The sequence below is a fragment of the Hemiscyllium ocellatum genome, chromosome 21 (assembly GCF_020745735.1).
Source record: "Hemiscyllium ocellatum isolate sHemOce1 chromosome 21, sHemOce1.pat.X.cur, whole genome shotgun sequence".
Lineage (NCBI taxonomy): Eukaryota > Metazoa > Chordata > Chondrichthyes > Orectolobiformes > Hemiscylliidae > Hemiscyllium > Hemiscyllium ocellatum.
The window spans coordinates 17,540,610-17,555,118 of record NC_083421.1 but is presented as its reverse complement, the minus strand read 5'-3'; the positions used below and the strand labels follow the sequence as shown (position 1 = coordinate 17,555,118).

At 57.6% G+C, this 14,509-nt stretch overlaps 2 protein-coding genes across 3 annotated transcripts in view; one reads left to right on the top strand and one right to left on the bottom strand.

Annotated features, from left to right (window-relative positions):
* fbxw5 (F-box and WD repeat domain containing 5) overlaps window positions 1-14,509 on the bottom strand; it is a 185,912-nt gene that overhangs the window by 81,199 nt on the left and 90,204 nt on the right. The window lies entirely within an intron of this gene.
* LOC132826029 (putative uncharacterized protein ENSP00000383309) lies at window positions 9,166-11,361 on the top strand. Its single transcript, XM_060841752.1, has 3 exons — window positions 9,166-9,485; window positions 9,639-10,859; window positions 10,959-11,361. Exons 1-3 carry the CDS (start codon window positions 9,166-9,168, stop codon window positions 11,359-11,361), a joined length of 1,944 nt encoding a protein of 647 aa, XP_060697735.1.

Sequence of the window (14,509 nt, the reverse complement as noted above, 5' to 3'; positions counted from 1 at the left end):
GCAAGACTGAACCGTCAGTGCCGCAGCGCAGGACGGAGCCATCACTCTTGGAGTGCAGGACGGAACAGTCAGTGTCACAACGCAGGCCTGAACCGTCACTATCGGAGTGCAGGATGGAACCGTCAGTGTCGCAGCACAGAACTGGACAGTCAGTGTCGCAGCACATCACTGAACCATCATGAGTCGCAGCACAGAACGGAACAGTCAGTATCAGAGTACAGGACTGAACCGTCAGTATCACAGCGCAGGACTGAACCGTCAGTATCACAACGAAGGACAAAACCGTCAGTATCTGAGCACAGGACGGAACCGTCAGTGTCGCAGTGCAGGACGGAACCGTCAGACTCACAGCGCAGGACGGAACCGTTAGAGTCGTAGTGCAGGACGGAACCGTCAGTGTTGCAGCGCAGGACGGAACCGTCAGTGTCGCAGCGCAGGACGGAACCGTCAGTCTCGCAGCGAAGGACGGAACCGTCAGTATCGCAACGCAGGACTGAACCGTCAGTATCGCAGCGCAGGACTGAACCGTCAGTATCACAGCGCAGGAGTGAACCGTCAGTATCTGAGCACAGGACAGAACGGTCATTTTCAGAGCGCAGGACGGAACCGTCAGTGTCGCAGCGCAGGACGGAACCGTCAGTATCGCAACGCAGGACTGAACCGTCAGTATCTGAGCGCAGGACTGATCCGTTTGTGTCTGAGCACAGGACAAAACCGCCATTATCGGAGCGCAGGACGGAACCGTCAGTATCTGAGCGCAGGACGGAACCGTCAGTGTCGGAGCGCAGAACGGAATCGTCAGTATCGGAGCGCAGGACGGAACAGTCAGGATCACAATGCGAGACGGAACCAATAGTATCTGAGCACAGGACAGAACCGTCATTATCGGAGGGCAGGATGGAACCGTCAGTGCCACAGTGAAGGACGGAATCATCTGTGTCGCAGTGCAGGTCTGAACCGTCAGTATCTGAGCGCACGACTGAACCGTCACTATCGGAGTGCAGGACTGAACCGTCAGTGTCTCAGCACATCACTGAACCGTCAAGAGTCGCACAGCAGGACTGGACAGTCAGTATCGCAGCGCAGGACAGAACCGATAGTGTTGGAGCGCAGGACAGAACCGTTAGTGTCGGAGCGCAGGACAGAACCGTCAGTGCCGCAGCGCAGGACGGAACCGTCAGTATCGGAGTGCAGGACAGAATCGTCAGTGTCGCAGCGCATGACGGAACTGCCTGTATTGAAACGCAGGCCTGAACCGTCAGTATCGCAGCGCAGCATGGAACAATCAGTGTCGCAGCGCAGGACTGAACCGTCAGTGTCGCAGCGCAGGACGGAACCGTCAGAGTTGCAGCGCAGGACCGAACCTTCCGTGCCGCAGCGCAGGATGGAACCGTCAGTATCGCAACACAGGACTGAACCGTCAGTATCGCAACGCAGGACTGAACTGTTTGTGTCTGAGCACAGGACAGAACTATCATTAACGGAGCGCAGGACGGAAGCGTCAGTATCTGAGCGCAGGACGGAACCGTCAGTGTCGGAGTGCAGGATGGAATCGTCAGTGTCGGAGCGCAGGATGGAACCGTCAGTATCGCAGTGCAGGACGGAACAGTCAGAATCACAATGCGAGACGGAACCAATAGTATCTGAGCACAGGACAGAACCGTCATTATCGGAGGGCAGGACGGAACCGTCAGTGCCGCAGCGAAGGACGGAATCATCTGTGTCGCAGCGCAGGCCTGAACCATCAGTATCTGAGCGCACGACTGAACCGTCACTATCGGAGTGCAGGACTGGACCGTCAGTGTCTCAGCACATCACTGAACTGTCATGAGTCGCAGCGCAGGACAGAACCGTTAGTGTTGGAGCACATGACTGAACCGTCAGTGCCGCAGCGCAGGACGGAACCGTCAGTATCGGAGTGCAGGACAGAATCGTCAGTGTTGCAGCGCAGGACGGAACTGCCTGTATTGAAACGCAGGCCTGAACCGTCAGTATCACAGCGCAGCAGGGAACCATCAGTGTCGCAGCGCAGGACAGAACCGTCAGTATCGCAGCGCAGGACGGAACAGTCAGTATCGCAGCGCAGGACGGAACAGTCAGGATCACAATGCGAGACGGAACCAATAGTATCTGAGCACAGGACAGAACCGTCATTATCGGAGGGCAGGACGGAACCGTCAGTGCCGCAGCGAAGGACGGAATCATCTGTGTCGCAGCGCAGGCCTGAACCGTCAGTATCTGAGCGCATGACTGAACCGTCAGTATCAGAGCGCAGGACAGAACCGTCAGTGTCGGAGCGCAGGACTGAATATTCAGAATCGCAACGCAGAACGGAACCGTCAGTATCTGAGCACAGGACGGAACCATTATTGCCGCTGCGCAGAATGGAACCATCAGTATCGCAGCGCAGGACTGAACCGTCAGTGTCGCAGCGCAGGACGGAACCGTCAGTGTCGCAGTGCAGGACGGAACCGTCAGTTCCGCAGCGCAGGATGGAACCGTCAGTGTTGCAGCGCAGGCCGGAACCGTCAGTATCTGAGCGCAGGACTGAACCGTCAGTGTCGGAGCGCAGGACGGAACCGTCAGAGTCACAGCGCAGGACGGAACCGTCAGTATCTGAGCACAGGACAGAACGGTCAGTGTCGCAGCGCAAGACTGAACCGTCAGTGTCACAGTGCAGGACTGAACCGTCACTATCGGAGTGCAGGACGGAACCGTCAGTGTCGCAGCGCAGGACTGGACAGTCAGTGTCGCAGCACATCACTGAACCATCATGAGTCGCAGCGCAGAACGGAACAGTCAGTATCAGAGTACAGGACTGAACAGTCAGTGTCGCAGCGCAGGACTGAACCGTCAGTGTCGGAGCACAGGACTGAACCGTCAGTGTCACAGCGCAGGACGGAACCGTCAGTGTCGCAGAACGGAACCGTCAGTGTCACAGCGCAGGACTGAACCGTCGGTGTCACAGCGCAGAACGGAACCGTCAGTGTCGCAGCGCAGGACGGAACCGTCAGTGTCGCAGCGCAGGACGGAACCGTCAGTGTCGCAGCGCAGGACTGAACCGTCAGTGTCACAGAACGGAACCGTCAGTGTCACAGCGCAGAACGGAACCGTCAGTGTCACAGAACGGAACCGTCAGTGTCACAGCGCAGGACGGAACCGTCAGTGTCACAGAACGGAACCGTCAGTGTCGCAGCGCAGGACGGAACCGTCAGAGTCGCAGCGCAGGACGGAACCATCAGAGTCGCAGCGCAGGACGGAACCGTCAGTGTTGGAGTGGAAGACTGAACCGTCAGAGTCGCAGCGCAGGACGGAACCGTCAGTGTTGGAGCGGAAGACTGAACCGTCAGTGTCACAGTGCAGGACGGAACCGTCACTATCGGAGTGCAGGACGGAACCGTCAGTGTCGCAGCGCAGGACTGGACAGTCAGTGTCGCAGCACATCACTGAACCGTCATGAGTCGCAGTGCAGGACGGAACCGTCAGTTCCGCAGCGCAGAACGGAACCGTCAGTGTCGCAGCGCAGGACTGAACCGTCAGTATCGCAGCGCAGGACTGAACCGTCAGTATCGCAGCGCAGGACTGAACCGTCAGTGTCGGAGCACAGGACTGAACCGTCAGTGTCACAGCGCAGGACGGAACTGTCAGTGTCGCAGCGCAGAACGGAACCGTCAGTGTCACAGCGCAGGACGGAACCGTCAGTGTCGCAGCGCAGGACGGAACCGTCAGTATCGCAACGCAGGACTGAACCGTCAGTATCTGAGCGCAGGACTGATCCGTTTGTGTCTGAGCACAGGACAAAACCGCCATTATCGGAGCGCAGGACGGAACCGTCAGTATCTGAGCGCAGGACGGAACCGTCAGTGTCGGAGCGCAGAACGGAATCGTCAGTATCGGAGCGCAGGACGGAACAGTCAGGATCACAATGCGAGACGGAACCAATAGTATCTGAGCACAGGACAGAACCGTCATTATCGGAGGGCAGGATGGAACCGTCAGTGCCACAGTGAAGGACGGAATCATCTGTGTCGCAGTGCAGGTCTGAACCGTCAGTATCTGAGCGCACGACTGAACCGTCACTATCGGAGTGCAGGACTGAACCGTCAGTGTCTCAGCACATCACTGAACCGTCAAGAGTCGCACAGCAGGACTGGACAGTCAGTATCGCAGCGCAGGACAGAACCGATAGTGTTGGAGCGCAGGACAGAACCGTTAGTGTCGGAGCGCAGGACAGAACCGTCAGTGCCGCAGCGCAGGACGGAACCGTCAGTATCGGAGTGCAGGACAGAATCGTCAGTGTCGCAGCGCATGACGGAACTGCCTGTATTGAAACGCAGGCCTGAACCGTCAGTATCGCAGCGCAGCATGGAACAATCAGTGTCGCAGCGCAGGACTGAACCGTCAGTGTCGCAGCGCAGGACGGAACCGTCAGAGTTGCAGCGCAGGACCGAACCTTCCGTGCCGCAGCGCAGGACGGAACCGTCAGTATCGCAACACAGGACTGAACCGTCAGTATCGCAACGCAGGACTGAACTGTTTGTGTCTGAGCACAGGACAGAACCATCATTAACGGAGCGCAGGACGGAAGCGTCAGTATCTGAGCGCAGGACGGAACCGTCAGTGTCGGAGTGCAGGATGGAATCGTCAGTGTCGGAGCGCAGGATGGAACCGTCAGTATCGCAGTGCAGGACGGAACAGTCAGAATCACAATGCGAGACGGAACCAATAGTATCTGAGCACAGGACAGAACCGTCATTATCGGAGGGCAGGACGGAACCGTCCGTGCCGCAGCGAAGGACGGAATCATCTGTGTCGCAGCGCAGGCCTGAACCATCAGTATCTGAGCGCACGACTGAACCGTCACTATCGGAGTGCAGGACTGAACCGTCAGTGTCTCAGCACATCACTGAACTGTCATGAGTCGCAGAGCAGGACTGGACAGTCAGTATTGCAGCGCAGGACAGAACCATTAGTGTTGGAGCACATGACTGAACCGTCAGTGCCGCAGCGCAGGACGGAACCGTCAGTATCGGAGTGCAGGACAGAATCGTCAGTGTTGCAGCGCAGGACGGAACTGCCTGTATTGAAACGCAGGCCTGAACCGTCAGTATCACAGCGCAGCAGGGAACCATCAGTGTCGCAGCGCAGGACAGAACCGTCAGTATCGCAGCGCAGGACTGAACAGTCAGGATCGCAATGCGAGACGGAACCAATAGTATCTGAGCACAGGACAGAACCGTCATTATCGGAGGGCAGGACGGAACTGTCAGTGCCACAGCGAAGGACGGAATCATCTGTGTCGCAGCGCAGGCCTGAACCGTCAGTATCTGAGCGCATGACTGAACCGTCAGTATCAGAGCGCAGGACAGAACCGTCACTGTCGGAGCGCAGGACTGAATATTCAGAATCGCAACGCAGAACGGAACCGTCAGTATCAGAGCACAGGACAGAACCATTATTGCCGCTGCGCAGAATGGAACCATCAGTATCGCAGCGCAGGACTGAACCGTCAGTGTCGCAGCGCAGGACGGAACCGTCAGTGTCGCAGTGCAGGACGGAACCGTCAGTTCCGCAGCGCAGGACGGAACCGTCAGTGTTGCAGCGCAGGCCGGAACCATCAGTATCTGAGCGCAGGACTGAACCGTCAGTGTCGGAGCGCAGGACAGAACCGTCAGTATCTGAGCACAGGACGGAACCGTCAGAGTCACAGCGCAGGACGGAACCGTCAGTATCTGAGCACAGGACAGAACGGTCAGTGTCGCAGCGCAAGACTGAACCGTCAGTGTCACAGTGCAGGACTGAACCGTCACTATCGGAGTGCAGGACGGAACCGTCAGTGTCGCAGCGCAGGACTGGACAGTCAGTGTCGCAGCACATCACTGAACCATCATGAGTCGCAGCGCAGGACGGAACAGTCAGTATCTGAGCATAGGACAGAACCATCATTATCTGAGCACAGAACAGAACCATTAGTGTCGCAACGCAGGCCTGAACCGTCACTATCGGAGTGCAGGACTGAACCGTCAGTGTCGCAGCGCAGGACTGGACAGTCAGTGTCGCAGCACATCAATGAACCATCATGAGTCGCAGCGCAGAATGGAACAGTCAGTATCAGAGCACAGGACTGAACCATCAGTATCGCAGCGCAGGACTGAACCGTCAGTGTCGGAGCACAGGACTGAACCGTCAGTGTTGCAGCGCAGAACGGAACCGTCAGTGTCGCAGCGCAGGACGGAACCGTCAGTGTCGCAGCGCAGGACGGAACCGTCAGAGTCGCAGCGCAGGACGGAACCGTCAGTGTTGGAGCGCAGGACAGAACCGTCAGTATTGCAGCGCAGGACGGAACTGTCAGTGCCGCAGCGCAGGACAGAACCATCAGTATCGCAGCGCAGGACAGAACCATCAGTATCGCAGCGCAGGATGGAACTGCCAGAATTGCAACGCCGGCCTGAACCGTCAGTATCGCAGCGCAGGACAGAACCATCAGTATCTGAGCACAGGACAGAACCATCATTATCTGAGCACAGAACAGAACCATTAGTGCCGCAGCGCAGGACGGAACCATCAGTGTCGCAACGCAGGCCTGAACCGTCACTATCGGAGTGCAGGACTGGACAGTCAGTGTTGCAGCACATCACTGAACCATCATGAGTCGCAGCGCAGAATGGAACAGTCAGTATCAGAGCACAGGACTGAACCATCAGTATCACAGCGCAGGACTGAACCGTCAGTGTCGCAGCGCAGGACGGAACCGTCAGAGTCGCAGCGCAGGACGGAACCGTCAGTATTGGAGAGCAGGACGGAACCGTCCGTGCCACAGCGCAGGATGGAACCGTCAGTATCGCAGCGCAAGACTGAACCTTCAGTGTCATAGCGCAGGACGGAACCGTCAGTGTTGCAGCACAAGACTGAACCGTCAGTGTCGCAGCACAAGACTGAACCGTCAGTGTCGCAGCGCAGGATTGAACTGTCAGTGTCGCAGCGCAGGACTGAACTGTCAGCGTCGCAGCGCAGGACAGAACCGTCAGTGTCGCAGCACAGGACTGAACCATCAGTATCGCAGCGCAGGACAGAACCGTCAGTGTTGCAGCGCAGGACTGAACATTCAGAATCGCAACGCAGAATGGAACCATCAGTATCTGAGCACAGGACAGAACCGTCATTGTCTGAGCGCAGGACGGAACCATCTGTGTCGCAGCGCAGAACAGAACCGTCAGTATCGGAGCGGAGGACGGAACTGTCAGTTTCACAGCGCAAGACGGAACCGTCAGTGTCGCAGCGCAGGACTGGACAGTCAGTGTCGCAGCACATCACTCTACCGTCATGAGTCGCAGCGCAGGACTGAACCGTCAGTCTCGCAGCACAGGACAGAACCGTCAGTGCCACAGCACAGAATGGAGCCGTCAGATTCTGAGCACGGGACTGAACTGTCTGTATCGCAGCGCAGGACAGAACCGTCAGTGAGGCAGCGCAGGACTGGACCGTCAGTATCGGAGCACAGGATGGAACCTTCAGTGTTGCAGCGCAGGATTGGACCGTCAGTCTCGCAGCGCAGGACTGAACCGTCAGTCTCGCAGCACAGGACAGAACTGTCAGTGCCACAGTACAGAATGGAGCCGTCAGATTTTGAGCACGGGACTGAACTGTCTGTATCGCAGCGCAGGACAGAACCGTCAGTGAGGCAGCGCAGGACTGGACCGTCAGTATCGGAGAGCAGGACGGAATCGTCAGCATCACAGCACAGGCCTGAACCGTCAGTGTCGTGTCGCAGCGCAGGACGAAACCGTCAGTGTTGCAACGCAGGCCTGAACCGTCAGTATCGCAGCGCAGAACGGAACAGTCAGTATCAGAGCACAGGACTGAACCATCAGTATCGCAGCGCAGAACTGAACCGTCAGTGTCGGAGCATAGGACTGAACCATCATTTTCGGAGCGCATGATGGAACCGTCAGTGTCGCAGCGCAGGACTGAACCGTCAGTGTCGGAGCGCAGGACTGAACCGTCTGTATTGCTGCACAGGACGGAACCGTCAGTGTCACAGCACAGGCCTGAACAGTCAGTATCGGAGTGTTGGACGGAACCGTCAGTGTCAGAGCGCAGGCCGGAACCGTGAGTGTCGGAGCACAGGACTGAATTGTCAGTGCCGCAGCGCAGGACAGAACCGTCAGGATCTGAGCGCAGGATGGAACCGTCAGTGCCGCAGCACAGAATGGAACCGTCAGTATCTGAGCACAGGACGGAACCGTCAGTGTCACAGCGCAGGACTGAACCGTCAGTGCCGTAGTGCAGAACTGAACTGTCAGTGTCGCTGCACAGGCCTGAACCATCAGTGTTGGAGCGTAGGACAGAACCGTCAGTGTCGGAGCGCAGGACTGGACAGTCAGTGTCGCAGCACGTGACTGAACCGTCAGTGTCGCAGCGCAGGACAGAACCATCATTCTCTGAGCGCAGGACGGAATCGTCATCATCTGAGCGCAGGACGGAATTATCAGCATCGGAGCGCAGGACGGAATTATCAGTGTCGCAGCGCAGGACTGAACCGTCAGTGTCGCAGCAAAGGACTGAACCGTCAGTGTTGCAGCGCAGGATGGAACCATCAGTGTCGCAGTGCAGGACTGAACCGTCAATATCTGAGCGTAGGACAGAACCGTTAGTGTCTGAGCGCAGGACGGAACTGTCAGTATCGCAGCACAGGACAGAACCGTCAGTGTCGCAGCGCAGGACTGAATTGTCAGTGCCGCAGAGCAGGACGGAACCGTCAGTATCTGAGTGCAGGACGGAACCGTCAGTATCTGAGCGCAGGACGGAACCGTCAGTGCCGCATCGCAGAATGGAACTGTCAGTATCTGAGCACAGGACTGTACCATCAGTGTCGCAGCGCAGGACGGAACCGTCAGTGCCGCATCGCAGAATGGAACTGTCAGTATCTGAGCACAGGACTGAACCATCAGTGTCGCAGCGCAGGACTGGACCATTAGTGTTGGAGTGCAGGACGGAACTGTCAGTGCTGGAGCGCAGGACGGAATCGTCAATGTCGCAGCGCAGGACTGAACCGTCAGTATCTCAACGCAGGACGAAACCGTCAGTATCTGAGCACTGGACAGAACCGTCATTTCGGAGCGCAGGACGGAACCGTCAGCATCAGAGTGCAGGACTGAACCGTCAATGTCGCAGCGCAGGACTGAACCGACAGTGTCGCAACGCAGGATGGAACCGTCAGTGTCAGAGCGCAGGACGGAACCGTCAGTGTCGCAGCGCAGGACTGAACCATCAGGGTCGGAGCGCAGGACAGAACCATCAGGGTCACAGCGCAGGACTGAACCGCCAGTGCCGCAGCGCAGGACTGGACAGTCAGTGTCGGACCACGTGACAGAACCATCAGTGTCGCAGCGCAGGACGGAATCGTCAGCATCTGAGCACAGGATAGAATCGTCATTATCTGAGTGCAGGACGGATCCATCAGTGCCGCAGCGCAGGACGGAACCGTCAGTATCTGAGCGCAGGACGGAACCGTCAGTGCCGCAGCACAGAATGGAACCGTCAGTATCTGAGCACAGGACGGAACCGTCAGTGTCACAGCGCAGGACTGAACCGTCAGTGCCGTAGTGCAGAACTGAACTGCCAGTGTCGCTGCACAGGCCTGAACCATCAGTGTTGGAGCGTAGGACAGAACCGTCAGTGTCGGAGCGCAGGACTGGACAGTCAGTGTCGCAGCACGTGACTGAACCGTCAGTGTCGCAGCGCAGGACGGAACCATCATTCTCTGAGCGCAGGACGGAATCGTCATCATCTGAGCGCAGGACGGAATCATCAGTATCGGAGCGCAGGACGGAATTATCAGTGTCGCAGCGCAGGACAGAACCGTCAGTATTGGAGCGCAGGACTGAACCGTCAGCGTCGCAGCAAAGGACTGAACCGTCAGTGTCGCAGTGCAGGACTGAACTGTCAATATCTGAGCGTAGGACAGAACCGTTAGTGTCTGAGCGCCGGACGGAACTGTCAGTGCCACAGTGCAGAACGGAACCATCAGTATCTGAGCACAGGACTGAACCGTCTGCATTGCAGCGCAGGACGGAACCGTCAGTGTCGCAGCGCAGGAGTGGACCGTTAGTATCAGAGCGCAGGATGGAACCATCAGTATTGAAGCGCAGGACTGAACCGACAGTATCTGAGCACAGGACAGAACCGTCAGTATGTGAGCGCAGGACGGAACTGTCATTTTCGGAGCACAGGACGGAACCGTCAGTGTCTCAGCGAGGACGGAACCGTCACAGTCACAGCGCAGGACGGAACCGTCAATATCAGAGTGCAGAACTGAACTGTCAGTGTCGCAGCGCAGGATTGAACCGTCAGTGTCGCAGTGGTGGACTGAATTGTCAGTGTCGCAGCGCAGGACAGAACAGTCAGGACCAGAGCGCAGGTCGGAACCGTCAGTGCCGCAGCGCAGAATGGAACCATCAGTTTCTGAGCTCAGGACGGAACCCTGTGTCGCTGCGCAGGCCTGAACCGTCAGTGTTGGAGCGCAGGACTGGACAGTCAGTGTTGCAGCGCAGGACGGAACCGTCAGAATCTGAGCACAGGACAGAACCATCATTATCTGAGTGCAGGACGGAACCGTCATTATCTGAGCGCAGGACGGAATCATCAGTGTCGCAGTGCAGAATGGAACAGTCAGGATCGCAACGCGTGACGGAACCGATAGTATCTGAGAACAGGACAGAACCATCATTATCGGAGGGCAGGACGGAACCGTCAGTGCCGCAGCGAAGGACGGAATCATCTGTGTCGCAGCGCAGGCCTGAACCGCCAGTATCTGAGCGCACGACCGAACCGTCAGTCTCAGAGCGCAGGACTGAACCGTCAGTGTCGGAGCGCAGGACGGAACCGTCAGTGTCGCAGCACAGGATGGAACCGTCAGTGTTGGAACGCAGGACAGAACCGTCTGTATTGCTGCGCAGGACGGAACCATCAGTGTCGCAGCACAGGACAGAACCGTCAGTGTTGGAGTGCAGGACGGAATCGTCAGTGTCGCAGCACAGGCCTGAACAGTCAGTGTCGCAGCACAGAACTGAACTGTCAGTATCGGAGCGCAGGACGGAATCGTCAGTGTCGCAGCGCAGGACGGAACCATTAGCATTGCAACGCAGGCCTGAACCGTCAGTATCGGAGCGCAGGACTGAACCGTCAGTATCGGAGCACAGGACTGAACCGTCAGTGGTGCAGCGCAGGACTGAACCGTCAGGATCTGAGCGTAGGACGGAACTGTCAGTGTCGCTGCGCAGGCCTGAACCATCAGTGTTGGAGCGTAGGACAGAACCGTCAGTGTCGGTGCGCAGGACTGGACAGTGTCGCAGCACGTGACTGAACCGTCAGTGTTGCAGCGCAGGATGGAACCGTCAGTATCACAACGCAGGACGGAACCGTCAGAATCTGAGTGCAGGACGGAACCGTCAGAATCTGAGCACAGGACAGAACCATTATTATCTGAGTACAGGACGGAACCATCATTATCTGAGCGCAGGACGGAACAGTCAGGATCGCAACGTGAGACGGAACCGATAGTATCTGAGAACAGGACAGAACCATCATTATCGGAGGGCAGGACGGAACCGTCAGTGCCGCAGCGAAGGACGGAATCATCTGTGTCGCAGCGCAGGCCTGAACCGCCAGTATCTGAGCGTATGACCGAACCGTCAGTATCAGAGCGCAGGACTGAACCGTCAGTGTCGGAGCACTGGACTGAACCGTCAGTGTTGCAGCGCAGGTCGGAACCGTCAGTGTCGCAGCACAGGACGGAACCGTCAGTGTTGGAGCGCAGGACGGAATCGTCAGTGTCGGAGCGCAGGACGGAACCGTCAGTGTCGCAGCACAGGACGGAACCGTCAGTGTCGCAGCACAGGACGGAACCGTCAGAGTCGCAGCGCAGGACGGAACCGTCAGTGTTGGAGCGCAGGACGGAACCGTCAGTGTCGCAGCACAGGACGGAACCGTCAGTGTTGGAGCGCAGGACGGAATCGTCAGTGTCACAGCGCAGGACGGAACCATTAGCATCGCAACGCAGGCCTGAACCGTCAGTACCGGAGCGCACGACTGAACCGTCAGCATCGGAGCACAGGACTGAACCGTCAGTGGTGCAGTGCAGGACTGAACCGTCAGGATCTGAGCGCAGGACGGAACCGTCAGTGTCGCAGCGCAGAACTGAACTGTCAGTGTCGCTGCGCAGGCCTGAACCATCAGTGTTGGAGCGTAGGACAGAACCGTCAGTGTCGCAGCACGTGACTGAACCGTCAGTGCTGCAACGCAGGACGGAACATTGAGTATCGCAACGCAGGACGGAACCGTCAGTATCTGAGCACAGGACAGAACCATCATTATCTGAGCGCAGGACGGAACCATCATTATCTGAGCGCAGGACTGAACCATCAGTATCGGAGCACAGGACAGAATTATCAGTGTCGCAGCGCAGGACGGAACCGTCAGTATCGGAGCGCAGGACTGAACCACCAGTGTCGCAGCGCAGTATGGAACCGTCAGTGTCGCAGTGCAGGACTGAACCATCAGTATCTGGACACAGGACAGAACCGTTAGTATCTCAGCGCAGGACGGAACTGTCAGTGCCGCAGTGCAGAACGGAACCATCAGTATCTGAGCACAGGACGGAACCGTCTGCATTGCAGTGCAGGACGGAACCGTCAGTATCGGAGCGCAGACCTGGACCGTCAGCATCGCAGCCCAGGACGGAATCATCAGTGTCGCAATGCAGGATGGAACTGTCAGTATCGCAGCGCAGGACGGAACCGTCAGTAACGGTGCACAGGATGGAATCGTCAGTGTTGCAGCGCAGGATGGAACTGTCAGTGTTGCAGTGCAGGACTGAACCGTCAATATCTGAGCGCAGGACGGAACAATCAGTGTCGCAGCGCAGAACTGAACTGTCAGTGTCGCTGCGCAGACCTGAACATCAGTGTTGGAGCGTAGGACAGAACTGTCAGTGTCGCAGCACGTGACTGAACCGTCAGTGCTGCAACGCAGGACGGAACCGTCAGTGTTGCAGTGCAGGACTGAACCGTCAATATCTGAGCGCAGGACGGAACTGTCAGTGTCGCAGCGCAGGAGTAGACCGTTAGTATCAGAGCGCAGGATGGAACCATCAGTATTGAAGCGCAGCACTGAACCGTCAGTATCGGAGCGCAGGACTGAACCGTCAGTATCGGAGCACAGGACTGAACCGTCAGTATCGGAGCACAGGACTGAACCATCAGTGGTGCAGCGCAGGACTGAACCGTCAGGATCTGAGCGTAGGACGGAACTGTCAGTGTCGCTGCGCAGGTCTGAACCATCAGTGTTGGAGCGTAGGACAGAACCGTCAGTGTCGGTGCGCAGGACTGGACAGTCAGTGTCGCAGCACGTGACTGAACCGTCAGTGTTGCAGCGCAGGATGGAACCGTCAGTATCACAACGCAGGACGGAACCGTCAGAATCTGAGTGCAGGACGGAACCGTCAGAATCTGAGCACAGGACAGAACCATCATTATCTGAGCGCAGGACGGAACCATCATTATCTGAGCGCAGGACGGAACAGTCAGGATCGCAACGTGAGACGGAACCGATAGTATCTGAGAACAGGACAGAACCATCATTATCGGAGGGCAGGACGGAACCGTCAGTGCCGCAGCGAAGGACGGAATCATCTGTGTCGCAGCGCAGGCCTGAACCGCCAGTATCTGAGAGTATTACCGAACCGTCAGTATCAGAGCGCAGGACTGAACCATCGGTGTCGGAGCACGGGACTGAACCGTCAGTGTTGCAGCGCAGGACGGAACCGTCAGTGTCGCAGCGCAGGACGGAACCGTCAGTGTCGGAGCGCAGGACGGAATCGTCAGTGTCGGAGCGCAGGACGGAACCGTCAGTGTCGGAGCGCAGGACGGAACCGTCAGTGTCGCAGCGCAGGACGGAACCGTCAGAGTCGCAGCACAGGACGGAACCGTCAGAGTCGCAGCGCAGGACGGAACCGTCAGAGTCGCAGCGCAGGACGGAACCGTCAGAGTCGCAGCACAGGACGGAACCGTCAGAGTCGCAGCGCAGGACGGAACCGTCAGTGTTGGAGCGCAGGACGGAACCGTCAGTGTCGCAGCACAGGACGGAACCGTCAGTGTTGGAGCGCAGGACGGAATCGTCAGTGTCGCAACGCAGGCCTGAACCGTCAGTACCGGAGCGCAGGACTGAACCGTCAGTATCGGAGCACAGGACTGAACCGTCAGTGGTGCAGTGCAGGACTGAACCGTCAGGATCTGAGCGCAGGACGGAACCGTCAGTGTCGCAGCGCAGAACTGAACTGTCAGTGTCGCTGCGCAGGCCTGAACCATCAGTGTTGGAGCGTAGGACAGAACCGTCAGTGTCGCAGCACGTGACTGAACCGTCAGTGCTGCAACGCAGGACGGAACCTTGAGTATCTCAACGCAGGACGGAACCGTCAGTATCTGAGCACAGGACAGAACCATCATTATCT